At 45.6% G+C, this 16,412-nt stretch overlaps 1 protein-coding gene across 3 annotated transcripts; it reads left to right on the top strand.

Annotated features, from left to right (window-relative positions):
* The first annotated feature begins 7,738 nt into the window (after positions 1 to 7,738).
* Positions 7,739 to 14,907, top strand: LOC121570537. 3 transcript variants are annotated; one of them, XM_041882007.2, is made up of 11 exons: positions 7,739 to 7,834; positions 8,041 to 8,130; positions 8,974 to 10,004; positions 10,129 to 10,199; positions 10,372 to 10,515; positions 10,783 to 10,857; positions 11,053 to 11,170; positions 13,402 to 13,538; positions 13,700 to 13,884; positions 13,978 to 14,103; positions 14,214 to 14,907. In XM_041882007.2, exons 2-11 carry the CDS (start codon positions 8,104 to 8,106, stop codon positions 14,559 to 14,561), a joined length of 2,262 nt encoding a protein of 753 aa, XP_041737941.1. In that variant the 5' UTR covers positions 7,739 to 7,834; positions 8,041 to 8,103; the 3' UTR covers positions 14,562 to 14,907. The 3 variants fall into 3 exon arrangements, with proteins under 3 accessions (XP_041737941.1, XP_041737942.1, XP_045065297.1); XM_041882008.2 differs by having other exon boundaries at positions 7,739 to 8,130; positions 11,059 to 11,170; XM_045209362.1 differs by having other exon boundaries at positions 7,739 to 8,130.
* The last annotated feature ends 1,505 nt before the right edge of the window (positions 14,908 to 16,412 follow it).

Below are 16,412 nucleotides of genomic sequence, written 5' to 3'. Positions count from 1 at the left end.
GAGAGTTAAATACACACACCCATATCATATGCACACACTCATAAATAACCCATATTCTAGCAGACACACAACACCCACTAATATACACATCCAGTCTACATATTCTCATTCCAAAAACACTCAGCATAAGAGTTACTAACAGTAGCACAGTCACTTTCTACAGTTTTCAGACAAGTAAAAAACACCCTAACAGTCATGCCCAGTCTCACACCACTCATAAAATCGTTCTGTGACATTATTACGTTTGCTACTATTAGCCCTCTGATCCAGTCATATCAGAAGAAGAAAAAACATTGACTCTCATTGAAAACTTTAGCCCACACTATCAATAGAAATTGATTGAACAAATCTTAGCATTGTGTGGTTATGGTAAGGGCATAAGACCGCATTTTCTAATTTCCTTCCATCAATCCTGAGGTTTTTCCTTCCTCTTTTTTGGGGTGGTTCCGTCTGTCCTGCTGCACATGTTGATCTGTATGTTGGAAGGCCTTGGGGACAGACAGACAGGCTCTCCAGACCAGATGTTCATGGTCAACATGCAGCGTAACTAATAATAATGAAATATAAAACAGGCCCTTCTGCACGCCAACCCGTCTGCCAAGCGGACCGCTCAGATAGATCTCAGCTGTACCGCTGACCACAGGGACACCTAAAGCAGGCCAATCCTAATGCTGAATGAGGTCTTATCAGTTCTATGTCCTCCTTTACCATCCTTCAGATAAGAGGCTGAATGAGAAAATGAAAGTAAAAAGAGAAAAATAAAGGTGAAAGGAGAGATGCCGTGTGATCTTATCAGACAGAGAGAGAACGAGAGAGAGAGAGAGAACACATTCCTGAAGCGACTGCAGGCTACATACAGACAGTGAATAGAGGCCCCGAAGGCTTGGATTTAGTGGTGTGTGCTGCCTGCCAGTGCTGCTGGTTTGAACATTTCCTCTAAAACACAAAAAAAGAGCAGCAAATATCCTAAATTACTCCATGCCCCCTTGGCCCACATTACAGTATTAAACATTATGAGGAGAAGGGGAGGGGAGATGTGTGACTTTACATAAGAGTTATTCTACCTCTAGTGAGCAACACCCCCTGCTGTTCTCCCATGCCCAGTCAGTCACACTGGGTTAGCTCACTTCTACATGTCCTGTTATCCTTGGTGACACAGGGCAGCCACTCTTGTTATGGTTTAAGTACAGATACAAATGTGTGCTAGTGCTGATCATTGTTTTTCTTCTGCTGGGTCAATATGTCTAATTACTAATAAGGGTCCTGAAATCCTACAAATTGGGGTCGCTGGCCTGGGTGTTGGCTGAATGTGTTTGACAGCACAATCCTCAATAACAGAAGACTTACTGGGAGCACATCCAATTTCCTGGGGATGCTGAGTACTACTACTGACCTAGTTACTGACATTGCAGGGCCAGGTAGAGCAGGAGGCAGGCCCCACAGCAGACAGACAGCAGTCTCCTGTCTCCATCGAAGCCAGCCAGAGGCCCAGTGGGCCTGTTTCACTGCAGGCCAGGGAGGCCAGCCTTCAGCCCAGCCTGCCGCCATGGGAGAGGTCAGGGGCCAGCATCTGGCTGATGTGTTACACTTGGATCCATTGACAGGCAGGGTGGGGTGCAGTAAGAGTGCTTGTAAACACCCGGCATAAAATGTGAGTTTGTTATTAAGGCTGCTGTTCAGATGGGGGTGGGGTGTGCTTGGATGGAGAGCGATGGTGGTGGTGGAGCTATAGCCTTAGCTGATCCCAGCTGTCTGAATAAACTCTAATTATCACCACCACCCCTTGGAGGTGTGGGGAGAAAATGTTCCTAGTGAACCACCCATGAACAACAGCCTCACAGCCTAAACAACATGGGAGACTGACTGTGTGTGTGGCAGGTGACTGCCTCACCTCCTGGGCCAAATGGCCTGGTAAAACATGGCAAACACGGAATGCAGACAATCAAAACGACAACAAAAACAAATCAACTCAACAATGTGTGAATTCAAGCTGCAGTGTTATTCCTTCATCCTCGCCTCCACCACCATAAAAATGCTGAACATTCCAGAATGAAAACAACAACAAAACAACCAATCACTGATAACAATTCAATATTGGGAAAAACAATAGGCTGCACAGGATCTAAACTGCATTATGATGAAGCATGGTCACAAGTCACAGCATTCTCCCCCTATTTACAATAGTATGGGCATTGTCATGGGTAAATGGTTTTAGCATCGGTCTGGATCGTTCCCTCCCTCCTTAACTGAAATTCTCATACACCTCTCTCTTCTTGACGTCCCGAAAGAGCTTAATTCCCATGATGCATCCCACTAACTGATGATAAAAATGATAATAACACAGTAAGTACAATGATGCAACATGTGACCTCAGTAGGACACCTTATATGTTTTTTTTTTTGTCATTTAGCAGACGCTCTTATCCAGAGCGACTTACAGGAGCAATTGCTCCTTGCTTAAGGGCACATCGACAGATTTTTCACCTAGTTGGCTCGGGGATTAGAACCAGCGACCTTTCGGTTACTGGCACAACGCTCTTACCCACTAAGCTGTTGTTGTACCTCTATGAGCCCCAGTACAATGCAGGCGGCACACACACACACACGCACACGCACACGCACACGCACACGCACACACACACACACACACACACACACACACACACACACACACACACACACACACACACACACACACACACACCACACACACTCTAGCACAAAGTGTTGTGAAACCTCTCTTCCAGTGACTTAATGAACTATGTCTGTCCTTCTGGGGCCACAGTGTCTGCAGTCAGAGAACCAGCTGATAAACATCAGGAGTATATTGACCGTGTTTACAGTTTTTTTCAATTGTTTAAGCACAATTTTGAAAACAGGGCCCGGTTTCTCAAAACACTACACACAATTAGCACAACCCTACACCATAGTAACACAACACTTCAGATCATTTGCAAAATGGAACACTTTTGTCAAAACTATACACGACTTCATAAAAACAATATTTTGTTACCATACGAAACACACACATTTCATATGACTTCAATCTTTTTGAACCAGTTACACACTGCTGTTGCTAACCTAAAACACTTTTAGCAAGTCTAATTCTCAGTGATTAGAGTACTGTAAATGAAGTACACAGAGAAAGTGCAACTATACAAACACTACACAAGACCAATGCTGCAGACTGAGGAAAATATCATTTATTTCTCTCCATATACCCAAATCAGTCAACATGTCAACATGGAGAATCACAACAAAACATGTCCCAGTTTTCATGCTACTACAGTAGTGCGCATAACACTGTTAGCTCAGCAAACAACAGACAAACGTAAAATACTGTATCCAGTACAGGTTACAATTACAGTAAATAACAACAACAACAAACATAAAAAATAATCTGAAAAAAACTGACAATATTGTACAGAAAATACTACAGTAAACATGCTATACATTATCTCTTCGCCTAGCTGGATCTGGCCAAAGAATTTTATCAACATCACAAGCAATATCCTTATTAGCAAGACAACGCGGGAAGAACCGTCTTGAATGTCGAATCCATCCTTGCACAGCTGCGGCGTCGACTTGGTCACAGGCGTCCTCCATGGCCTGAATGAGGGGTACCTGAGCCTGGGGCTGGAGATCGTAAACCTTCCACCGCCGTGCAGAGAAAAACTATTCGATAGGGTTTAGAAACGGAGAGTATGGTGGAAGGTATAGTACTGTCAACTGTGGATGGTGTTGAAACCAGTTCTGGACCAAAGCAGAGCGGTGGAATGACACATTGTCCCAGATGACAGTGTATTGCATCTGGTGCATTTCATTACCTGCTGTGACGATGTGGTGCAATCGGTCCAAAAATACGAGAATGTGAGGTGTGTTGTAAGGGCACATTTTGGCATGACGGAGGAGAACCCCATGCTGTGAAATGGCAGCGCAAAGGGTGATGTTACCCCCACATTGCCCTGGGACATTGATTATAGCCCTGTGGCCAATGATATTTCTGCCTCTCCTTCTTGCTTTTGTGAGGTTGAACCCTGCCTCATCAATATATATGAATTCATGCAGGATTTCCTCAGCATCCATCTGCAAAACTCTCTGAAATACAGTGAAAGACAAGATTGTGTAGTTCAGGATAGGTCTAGTATACAGTCAATGTAAAAAAGTAATGTGTGCAGTATGCAACATCACAGTGCTAAAGTGAACAATACAAACCTCCACATACTCATGCCGCAGCCGTTTGACCCTCTCTGAATTCCGCTCAAAAGGCACTCGATAAAGTTGTTTCATTTGAACCTGATGTCTTTTCAGGATGCGTGCCAGTGTTGACTGAGAGACTTGATGGACATTATTGAAAATGGCATGGTCACCGATAATGTTGGCTTGTAGTTCTCTGAGCCTGATAGCATTATTGGCCAAAACCATGTTTATTATCTCTCTCTCTTGTTCTTGCGTGAATATGGGCCCCCTTCCTCCTTGTCGTTCCCGACCCTTAATCCTATGTAGAGAATAATACATGTAACTTACTCTACAGGAAGGGGTATCACAAGTGCTGATATGGTGCATACAATAAACGGCTGATTACTGTAACTGTAGACAGATCTTCTTTTACCTGTTTTCCCGTCGAAAAGTCCTTATGACAGATGCCACTGTATATCTGCTAAGATTTGGCTGAACTCTCAGTCCAGCCTCCCTCAGCGTCAATCCGTGGTTCACAACATGGTCCACTAGTGTTGCACGAATGTCATTTGATAAGTTTGGTCCTCTTCTTCTTTGTGCACGTTCTCCTCCTGCTTCAGGTCTTCCTCGACCTCTGGCTCGGCCTCTGCCTCTTCCTCTACCTCCTTCTCCTCCTCTGTGTACTCCTCCTCTCACCCTCACTCTTCTTCTGACTCCTTCCATTTTGGTTGAAGGCAGGTGAACCTACCTGCTGCATTTTTATAGAGCTTAAACCTGTTTGGTGTGTCTACAATTTAGCAATCATTTGTTTGTGCACCTGATGGCTGTGTTTAACAGATTGGCTCATAGGTGTGGTAATTTGACAGTCAGTGCTTTGGAATTGCAAGGACGTGACATCATGATATACTTCTGTGTCTGATGTATACAAGTGTGTTTAGTGTTTTGCAAATCACTGTGTGTAATGTTTTAAAAATAGTGTGAAGCTGACAATGTGCTTACAGTTGTGCAAATCTAGCCTTGTGTTTTGCTCCTTGAGTGTAAGGTTTTGCTAATTGGGGAAAAGTTTAATTTTAGTGTGTAAGCAATCGTAAAAAACTGTAACTTTATCCTCCCAAGTCACTGCTTGTCTTACCTGCTGAATTGCAGACCTCCAGGATCTGAGCTAAGCATGACTAAAACCTTGTTATTATGGGTTTTAGTGAAAAGACTCAGGGCATTTTAAATAAAGCCTCATTACTCTTTAGGGCCCTTAAAATGTCTCATCATTGTCACAGCAATTCCCATGTAGGAAATCACGATCACTTTTTTGTTAACCTGATCTATGGCCTTTGTAACCCCCTCGCCCTTCCCTGTGCTGGTTAATACTGACCCTCTGGTAGATGTTGTCTGTGGTGACGACTTTCACACAGGCCACAGAATCCACATGGCAACAGGAGTGTGGCAAAACACTAATATTCCCATGAGAGCTCTGCAGGAGCCAGTCAGTGTAGTTCTCTGCACCACAACAATGGAACTGAAACACACATACGCACATAAACAAACTTTGATAGTGTATCTCACAGACACCATTCCCCTGGTAAGGAGTGAATAGCACCCTACTTACAGCATCCTGTAGGTCATCGATGGCAACCTTATCCCTGGGGCTGTGCTTCATGATCACCTCTTTGGCTTTCAGTGTGATCCTTCTCTCCACCTGCAGAGGGTGCAAATGACACACAAAGCATTTTCACCCTTGTCAATCAAGCAATACTAGGTGAATTCCCTGGAAAACATACAGTGATCATCCAAGACTGCAGTAGGTTGAGACAGCCGAACAGAGTCATGTTCACCTTGTTTCTGAAGACATAGAAGAGAATCCCAGACACTATCTGCAGGCTGAGGATCAGCATCCGGAAGCCTAGAGTACCAACAATTAAGATGTTACTCTCCAAAAGCATAATGCAAACGTGGCAGAGCTAGGACAGGTTATGATTCAGTATGTGAAGATGGAACTTGGCATATTAACTGTTCTCCAAAACATGAAGCCCCAAGTTACCATATCTCACACTGTGCTGTACTTCCCACCAATCCAAGGAGCAGACGGCTGTCGGACCACGCCCCAATGCTACCCAGGAAGACCAGCAGGGAGACGATGATGCCCACCACTATGAGGAGGATGGAGGTGTGAGACAGGCCCTGGGACATGTGGGTGAAAGACTCCACTTCAGTGTAGGTGGGACATTAACACATATAAACACATGCCATATAATCACAGGTTAGTCAAATAACTGTAGTTTTCTCAATACAACCTTTAAACCTTTTTAAAGGTGCACTCTAGAGCAATTGGAGTCAGTCAGGCACATATGAGTCAGCGGTCTAAATACCAGAGCACCTGCCCAAATGTGTTCTATGAAAGTGCCCCTGGAGTGATCAGGACAGGTAATGGTGTATATTTGAGGACATTGTGCATGTAAGAGGGGAATGTATGACTTACCCAGAATAGAGTGTTTAGGAAGATAAAGATGAACTTAATGCAGGAGAAAATCATTCTTCAGAAATATTTTGTTCCAAACTGAAAAGTATACAGACATTTTGAAGTCAACATTCAATATTTCTCATTTCATAGTCACTTCTCTACTTTTGCATTACTTCTACAACTTTGCCTCTACCTACTTACCATTTGTTTTGTACTAATAGGCTAAAGAAAATATCAGTTAGGGTAGGTACACTGGAACATTTTGTATTTCATTGAGAGTTTTGACATATATGCATGCCAGTATAGATATATAACACACGAAAACCACGAGACTCACCTGAAATGTGTGCAAACACCTGGAATTCTTTAATAGGAGGAACAATTAACATGACATTTCTGTAGCTTCAAATGTCTATATTACTTGTCAGAGAGAGAGAGAGAGAGAGAGAGAGAGAGAGAGAGAGAGAGAGAGAGAGAATATGCAAAATAAGTTATTTGGATAAAGCAAGCAGACTGCATCAGCTAGGCCTATCCTTGGAATGATTCGGTTGACATAATCACTACAATGAACTGTAAAACAAACTGGATATGATGGGTGTAATTTCGTGACACTGTTACATGTCAGAGAGAGCGCTGAGTCTCGAGACGTTGATCTAATTGAATTAAATAGAAACAGAAATAAAAGAGAACTAGGAGGGTATTCACGATTGTTCTCCTCTGTCTCGTTTTATTTCGGACTGTTATTTCTGACGGATTGTTTTTGTCAACAGTCCGTGATGTCCTATCGAAACAAATTGTTTAGGCTGGGTAAAGTTGCCCCTAGACGTTGATCTTGGGCCAGTTTCGCATTTCCCCTACTAATGGTTAATGTTAGGATTGGTAAAGGGGAAGCTGTTGATCCTACAGCAACGATGTAGCCTATTGAGCGATGCAAAGAGCTTTTAAACAGTTTCACCAGGCACCAAGTCGGACTCAGAACTGCAGAAAATAGCAGTAAGAGATACGGTGCGTCATTGTTGCTACTTAGGTCACAGTTGTTGCGCGTCATATTCCCCACATATTCACTTGGAAATTCCATCCTTTGTCCATTTGGTACAGGGTGGAATTCGGGATCAGAGGCCCTGCCACCGCTGTTGCCGGAGCCTCGGTTATTTTTCCATCTCTGGCCTATGGCGTATTGGTGATCATGCTCTTTTAAGAGGTTTGTTAAAGCTATGCATTGTATAACAATAATCCCCCTTGTTCCACAATAGCATATTCGTTTACCAATTCCAAACATGTTTTCAAAGTATTCTTTTGGGAAATTCAGGAATTTGTTTGGTAGTGGTATTGGGTTATGTGAGATTTTAAATGAGAGCACCACCTGAAGCCTTATTAGTAGTTTAGTAAAGGCCTATCACTTTTTAGTTCAGCCCTCAGAGGCAGGTGCAGCTCAACTATTTTCCTACCAAGCAGTCATATCATCAAACAATGGAGGAAGATTGGAGCTGGAAAGAGGCAAGTCAAGTCACATACACCTGTAGGGCATGATATATCACAAAGCTATGTTATAAGGTTACATTCACATTATGTTTTCTACATCTTTGTACATAATATCTCAATACCTTATTCTGGGATGGGTCTTACATTTACCTCTATCACCCCTCCCCCTCAGCTATATTGATATATCAATGAGTGTTGTATGTTTGGGTATGTTTACCAGTGGGGGAAAAGTACCCAATTGTCATACTTGAGTTAAAGTAAAGATACCTTAATAGAAAATGACTCAAGTAAAAGTCACCCAATAAAATACTACTTGAGTAAAAGTATTTGGTTTTAAATATACTTAAGTATCAAAAGTAAATGTAATAGCTAAAGTATTCTTAAGTATCAAAAGTAAAAGTATAAATTGTTTCAAAATCCTTATATTAAGCAAACCAGATGGCACCATAGTTTTATTTTTTATTTTTATTTGTTTTACTGATAGCCAGGGTCACACTCCAACACTCAGACATAATTTACAAACAAAGCATGTGTTTAGCGAGTCCACCAGGTCAGAGGCAGTAGGGATGACCAGGGATGTTCTCTTGATAAGTGTGTGAATTAGACAATTTTCCTGTCCCGCTAAGCATTCAAAAAGTACTTTTGGGTGTCAGGGAAAATGTATGGAGTAAAAAGTACATTATTTTCTTTAGGAATGTAGTGAAGTAAAAGTAAAAGTTGTCAAAAATATAAATAGTAAAGTACAGCTACCCCAAAAAAACGACTTAAGTAGTACTTTCAAGTATTTTTACTTAAGTACTTTACACCACTGATGTTTACTTTGCTAGTGACATTTATTGGAGTGTTTTGCTCTCTCAGGAGGCCCAGAAGAAGGTGTCAAGGTTCCTAGTGAAGCTGAAGCTGAAGAGTCATTCTAGGAGCTCTGATGACAGGTCCCGTTTGGCTTCAGAGCGAGCTAACGCTGAAGTCCGCCAGTGGGCAGTCATGCAGCCTTCGGCAGAGGGCAAAGCTCACCACAGCTCGCAGGGAACTATCCATAATAACTCACCGCAGCGCTCCCCACCCACCGGCACTAATAAGAGTTGCAGAGGGGCAGAGGGATCTACGTCCCCAGAAAACACTGACAGCGGCAGGAAGAAGATCAGGTTCCCACTCCTCTTCACCAAGACAGCCGTGGCTGTGACCACCACCAACCCCCTTGTCACTCAGAATGACCGGCCCAGCGTGAAGCTTTCTGCCAAGACAGAGAAGGCACGTAAGATGGTGAGGGGGGCCAGTATCCCAGAGGAGATTGGTGTTGGAGCTAAGATCATGCAGAAGACCTTACCGGCCATATCCAAGTTCAGCTGGTCACGGCCCAGTCCAAGTGAAGGAGATGACAAAGTCCAGGGCAAAGTCAAAGACTTCCGCAAGACCAAACTAGGTAAACAGGAAGAAGATAACATCCCGCCAATAGCCAAAGAACCCAGGAGGAAAGGGTCCTTCCATGGAGCAGAGCAAGGCAGAGGCAGGGACTACAGCAGGAGGAGGGCGCCCCTCTCCTACGACATCCAGCACAGACTCAACCAAGCCATGACAGATTCAGACAGACTCAAACCTAGAGAGGTCACCAAGAGAAGCAGAACCATCCAATGTGAGAATCTCCAGCAAAGGCCCAACCGACAGATGCCAGAGTTGGAGCGATTCAAACCCAGGGATATCACCAAGAGGAGGGGCATCATTCACTGTGATGAGCTGCACCAAAGGCCCAACCAGCCAATGCCAGAGCCAGATAAAGCCTCCCTGGTTAAACTCCCAGCGATTCCACGGCGGAGGGGCTCCATCTCATATGAGAAGTACCAGAAGCTGAACCAGAAGATGCCAGTCAGCACCATCAACACATCATCACTGTCAGTACCTACCCTCTGCTCCGTACTCACCATTCATACCTCATACCTATTATATTTTCTATTCCCCACAACTGTCACTGTTATTCCCGAACACCACTATCTGCTTGTGCCTGTTTGCTTGTAGGGGAATTATTCGTATTGAAGACCTGGCAACTATGGTGCCTGACGAACCCCTGATCGATGCCCAGTCTGATGGTAAGTAGCATGCATACTGTTAGCCTGTCTTATATTGTCAACTAATACTACAAATACTACCTACGAATACAAAATATTTTTTTTTATTAATGATGATCTTCTACATGTATTTTAAAGTGATGTTCCTATGTTATGTGCAACAATCATCTATTGTATTTTCTACCCCATGTAGCCTTCAAAGAAGTCTTTGAGCAGTTTGCGAAGAACAGTGATGGCTATATCAATGAGGAGGGCCTGGCATCCACGCTGGACAGAGTGGGGATCAGTATCAGTCCAGAGGAGGTGAAGAAAGCCCTGCAGAAGGCTGACTACGACAGTATGTTTCTGCCTCAGTATCTGGAATTACACCCAAATATAATAATGTGCTTTCCTTATAAACATGTTAGAACAGAATACATAAAAATCGTTTGTGTCCCAAATGGCCCCTTGTTCCCTATATAGTGCACAACTTTTGTACCCATATAGGGCTCTGGTCAAAAGTAGTGCACTATAGGGAGCCATTTGAGGTGCAACCATACATATTCCCTTAGTTGACATGAGTTGACAGGCTGGCTGACTGGCTGTTTTTGTTTCTTGGCTTCAGAGGATGGCGAGGTGGGGTTAGAAGATTTCCTGCATGTGATGGAGGACAGCCAGCACTTCTCCAAGTGTGTGAAAGGTGAAGATCCCCGACTAAGATTTTGCCTTCACTAAACATATCTGGATTCAAATATAAATATGAACATATGACTCACAGAGCTGCCATAGCGTTTGTGAGACTGTATTAAGATGGTACTTACTTTCCGTTCTCTCACCCTCACACTCCCTCTCTTTACCTCTCTCTCACTCCATTCTTTCCCTCTTTCTCTCTGAGCTGAAGGAGCGGACCCATCCCAGTCTGTTAAGGTGTGTGAGACAGTGTTTTACAAGGCCCTGACCAAGATGCTGGCTGCTGGTATCCTGTCCAGTGGTACTACAAGAGAAATAGTACAGTAAGCCATTCGAAGTCATTCTACTTTCTTTTCGCATATGAATATCCGACCAACATCATGTGAAGTGTACATGAGTGTGTCACGATCGTCTAATGAGGGAGACCAAGGCGCAGCGTTGCGAGCGAACATATTTACTTTAATAGTTAAAGCACAACACTCAAAATACAAAACAATAAACAACGAATGCGTGACGTCTATGGTACAACACGAAACCACACGAACAAAATCCCACAACCCGAAAGAAAAACATACAGATTAAATATGGCTCCCAATCAGAGACAACCAGCCGACAGCTGACACTCGTTGCCCCTGATTGGGAGTCACACCGGCAAACATAGAAAATAGACAACCTAGAACACCCACCAAAAAAACAGAAAACATAAAATGAACACACCCTGGCTCAACATAATGAGTCCCCGAGCCAGGGTGTGACAGTACCCCCCCCTAAAGGCGCGGACTGCGACCGCGCCTAAATACGAGCAAAAACAGGGGGGGGCTGGGTGGGCATTCCTCCTCGGCGGCGGCTCCGGCTCCGGGCTTGATCCCCACTTCCTCTCCAACCCCCCAAAGTACCCCTGGTCCTGTCTAGCCCCGCTGGCCGGAGCCGGACTGACGACACGCGCCCCTGGCTTGGTGCGTGGAACAGGAACGGACCGGACCGGGCTGACGATACACACCCCTGGCTTGGTGCGTGGAGCAGGAATGGACCGGAATGGGCTGGCGACGCGCACCACAGACTTGGTGCGGAGAGCAGGAACGAGCCGGACAGGGCTGACGAAACGCACCACAGACTTGGTGCGAGTAGCAGGAACGGGTTGGACCAGGCTGGCGACTCGCACCCCTGGCCTGGTGCGAGTGGCAGGAACAGGCTGGACCAGGCTGGCGACTCGCACCCCTGGTTTGGTGCGAGTGGCAGGAACAGGCCGGGTCGGGCTGGCGACGCACACCGTAGGCTTTGTGCGTGGAGCAGGGACAGGCCGGGCTGGGCTGGCGACGCACCCCGTAGGCTTTGTGCGTGGAGCAGGGACAGGCCGGGCTGGGCTGGCGACGCACACCGTAGGCTTTGTGCGTGGAGCAGGAACAGGCCGGGCTGGGCTGGCGACGCACACCGTAGGCTTTGTGCGTGGAGCAGGAACAGGCCGGGCTGGGCTGGCGACGCACACCGTAGGCTTTATGCGAGAAGCTTGGATGGGCCGAACTGGGCTGGCGACGCGCACCACAGACTCGGTGCGGAGCGCAGGAACGGGCCGGGCTGGGCTGTCGACGCACACCGTAGGTTTGGTGCGGGGAGCAGGAATAGACCGGACCGTACTGGGGACACACACCACTGGCTCTACACCGGGATCTGGAACGGGCCGGACCGGACTGGCAACACACGCCAGTACCTCTCGCCGTGCCTCTACGCCTTCCATCCCCTCTTCTACCAGTGGCCCCCGTAACCTGGCGGCCTCCTCTGCAACCCCGCTGGACCGCTCCATAGCGGCCTCCTGCTGCCCCGACGTCGTGAGCCCCCCCCTAAAAATTTTCTGGGGGTCTCTCCTCCCCGTGGACCAGGCCTCCAACATTCTCGCCCACCTCTCGCTCCTCTGTCTCCAACCCTCTTCACTCAGCTCCTCAATGGGCTTGACCCAGTCGAAGCTGCCACGGAGATCTATTAGCGATGGCTCCTGGACACGCTGCTTGGTCTGGTCTTGGTGGGATTTTCTGTCACGATCGTCTAATGAGGGAGACCAAGGCGCAGCGTTGCGAGCGAACATATTTACTTTAATAGTTAAAGCACAACACTCAAAATACAAAACAATAAACAACGAATGCGTGACGTCTATGGTACAACACGAAACCACACGAACAAAATCCCACAACCCGAAAGAAAAACATACAGATTAAATATGGCTCCCAATCAGAGACAACCAGCCGACAGCTGACACTCGTTGCCCCTGATTGGGAGTCACACCGGCAAACATAGAAAATAGACAACCTAGAACACCCACCAAAGAAACAGAAAACATAGAATGAACACACCCTGGCTCAACATAATGAGTCCCCGAGCCAGGGTGTGACAGTGTGTACTAACTGTATGTCATCAAAGATTATGTAAGGTTATCAAGATAATTTTCATGGAAAAACAGCATCTTAAGAATTTTCAGTAAAAGTTATCTGTTTAAACAGAATAATACATTCTTGTGGTCAGCTGTGTCAGCCATATTTGACTGTCCCCTACCTCTGACCAGGTACTACCATAAAAAGACTCTGAGGCTGATCCGGCTGGCCGTACGACCAGATGGGGATGTTCTCACCTACTACACCAAGGGAGCTCATCTGCTAGGGCTGAAGAGCAAGCAGCTCCTCAAGTACATCCAGCCAGTGGGTGAGCTAACATATGATAACACCCAGCACATACAGTACTCCTTTCTCCCTCCTCCCTATATTCATATTGAACTGCTTTAGCTTTCATACTCTCCTAGTCAAATCTACTGTATATTGATTGGCAGAGGAGTGATGAGGGACTGTTGTTGTTTTGATGTGCAGAGACAATTGCCCAGAGCCAGAAGGAGAAGGACAGCCCGTACCTGAGGCGTCCCAGCCTGAACGTGACCTACACCTCCTGGGACCCCCGACGCATGTCCCTGAACCCTGCACAGAGGGTCAAAATGGGCCGCATGAAGTCTGTCAAGACCTGGAAGACCGTTGAGATCGAGGATCGCATCAGACAAGTAATTTTCGAAAACATTTTCACATATTGAATTATGTGAGAAATATAGAAAGGCAGCGAAAATATGTTGCTAATCTTCTTGTATTTGTACCAGCTGTCAATCAAGCACCCTGGGATGGAAAAAATGGAGATGATCACACCTGTGAAGATGAAGGTGAACATGTCCATGAAGGAGAGGGACCACCTCACTTACAATGAGATCAACCAGATCACACAGAAGGTAAGACGGGATGTGAACTGAATGTATGACGATATTGATGCAGTCAGTCTCACATTTAAGTTATCTCTGTCTCTCTGTCTCTCTCTCTCTGTCTCTCTCTGTCTGTCCAGTCTAAATCAGGTCTGAAGGGGTACCTGAAGGACCTGACCCAGCTGAAGCGCAGGAACATGTGGAACTCTTGGGGCTCCCTTCAGTGTTACTGTGTCCTCCACAGCCGGAAGGACTTCCCCAAAACCTTCACCACCTACTCCTGGTCCTGGAGCGGCTGTTGCAACATGATGGAGACTGGAGACCTGGGCGCTCCCTGTAGGTCCACCCTACGCCCCCGTATAGCCAACCACTGGAACCCATCGTCAGGAAGCAGCACACCTCGTCCAATCATGGCGGCCAAAAAGAGAAGACCCCGGCGGCGACCCCCGCTGACAGGAAGAGCAGTACCCTGTAGAAAAGAGGAATAACACCAATAGCAATCATAACAATATTGATATGATCAATTACTCTAACCACAAAGATCCCACGCCCCACTTCCTCTGACCACAGTATCCACTCCCCCACCCCACCCCTCCTGATCCCAGTCCCTATGATGACTTCGACCTGAGCAGCTATAGCTATGAGTGCAACAACCCCCCACGCTATGTGTACAAACAGGACCGGCCCCCTAGCTGATCTGTTGCCCTGGCCCTAACTGACATTAGCCCCACCCTGAGGCCCATGAGAGAGGGAGGAATGGAGGAGAGGACATGCAGTGTCTCCCTGCTCAGCAGAAATAAACCCATCATCTCTGAATAAATAGGAGAATGAGTCAAACAAGTGTCACTGGTTTGTTTTTCGGTCTGCTAAACATGGGAAAACTGCACCATGCAAAGGTGAGGAGGAGGAGGGATAGATAGGGAGGGATCTGGGGTCAATGTGCATGAAACCATGAAGGTAACTGAAAGAGTGATATGGACAGGGGGAAGTGGCTGTGCTTTAGGTGTCCAATGTGAATAGCAAGATAATGGGTTAAGAAAATATGGTTCAGAGCTAAAAATAGATAAATATTGCCTGGATGTTGTGTCCAAACAGTCATTTCCAATAACTCCCACGTCAACAGCCACTTCTCCACTCCAGACATCACACATTAACATCAGGCTATGCCTAAATCTAAGGGTCCTACAAGGCCAAGGCATTGAGCCTAGGAGGAGAGCCAGAACTACTTATCCCCTTGGCCTGCTCCAACTGGCTGAGGTACAGTATAGTCTGCTGATTAAGTCCCTGACTGGTCCAGGTCCTGATAGGGTTGAGTACTCTGATATCAGGCCCAGTTGAGGAAGGGGTCAGTGCTGGTCGGATCCATTCATTATGAACAGTCTCAGTCTAATGTTAACCAGATATGCCTGAGACACACACAGAGACACAGTGTACGTTAGCCCTCCACCCGGCTCCCATTAAGAAGATGATGGGTAATAAAATAAACCACAGTGAAACAGGGAGCTCTGTTGTTAAAGCTGTTGTGCGTGCATGTGTCTGTACATTTGGCGATATTACAAATGAGCAGTGACACTGTTTACTCAAACTAAGCATACTTGGCCTGATGGCCCCAGTCATCCTGTAAACCAGATGCTTTGGCTTCAGCAGTTTCATTTTCCTCTCTTCTGTTTACTGTATGCTGAGACCAGATCAGCACTATTATGGCAAATACAACAGTTTGGGCTCAATATTTCTCAACTAATTGGATAGTAGGACATTAGTCCTGCCTGGGAATTTCACCATCTTTTTCTCAAAATAAATCAATAATTGTTTGGAAATCTAAAACTAGGCAAGGCTGGCCTGTGTCTTTCTCTGGATGTCATGGGGAACGAGAGAGGGCCCCCTGGTGCCTTTGACTGGTTCCTAAAGGATTATTGTTGTTTGACTGAGACAGCCTAAAATGGTTTACCACAAGGTGGTGCCAGTGTATCAGCCCATATTGTCTGGTTCATTCACATCACTTCCTCTGATAAGCTCATTGACTTGATAATGACTTTCATTTTTCTCTGTCTTGTTATAAAGAAGATATACATTTTAGGTCTAATGAATCTACCCTTTAGTATAGTAGTTTATTACTGTTGATATGAAGTAATAATATACTGTAGTAGTACTCAAAACTCTTTAAAATGTTACGCTTCATCAAACTCCTGTTGACAGATCTGTCAATATCTAACATCCCTTGTTTGTAACATGATCTTAATGTTGTTAATGATGTTCACACCAGGCTATTGACTTCTGAAACCACTTCCTTATCCTCACCAGATGTTATTTCCACAGAGGAAACTTATATTGATGTGTTG

The sequence above is a fragment of the Coregonus clupeaformis genome, chromosome 30 (assembly GCF_020615455.1).
Source record: "Coregonus clupeaformis isolate EN_2021a chromosome 30, ASM2061545v1, whole genome shotgun sequence".
Classification (NCBI taxonomy): domain Eukaryota; kingdom Metazoa; phylum Chordata; class Actinopteri; order Salmoniformes; family Salmonidae; genus Coregonus; species Coregonus clupeaformis.
This window is presented reverse-complemented; position numbering and strand designations above follow the sequence as displayed.

What these genes read in the sequence shown, in the direction of transcription:
- LOC121570537 (XM_041882007.2), top strand. Translation starts at nt 8,104, where the DNA reads ATGGAGGAAGATTGGAGCTGGAAAGAG. An exon ending in ACCATCAACACATCATCACT is followed by an intron (nt 10,005 to 10,128) that starts GTCAGTACCTAC and finishes GTTTGCTTGTAG; the next exon opens with GGGAATTATTCGTATTGAAG. An exon ending in CAAGTACATCCAGCCAGTGG is followed by an intron (nt 13,539 to 13,699) that starts GTGAGCTAACAT and finishes TTTGATGTGCAG; the next exon opens with AGACAATTGCCCAGAGCCAG.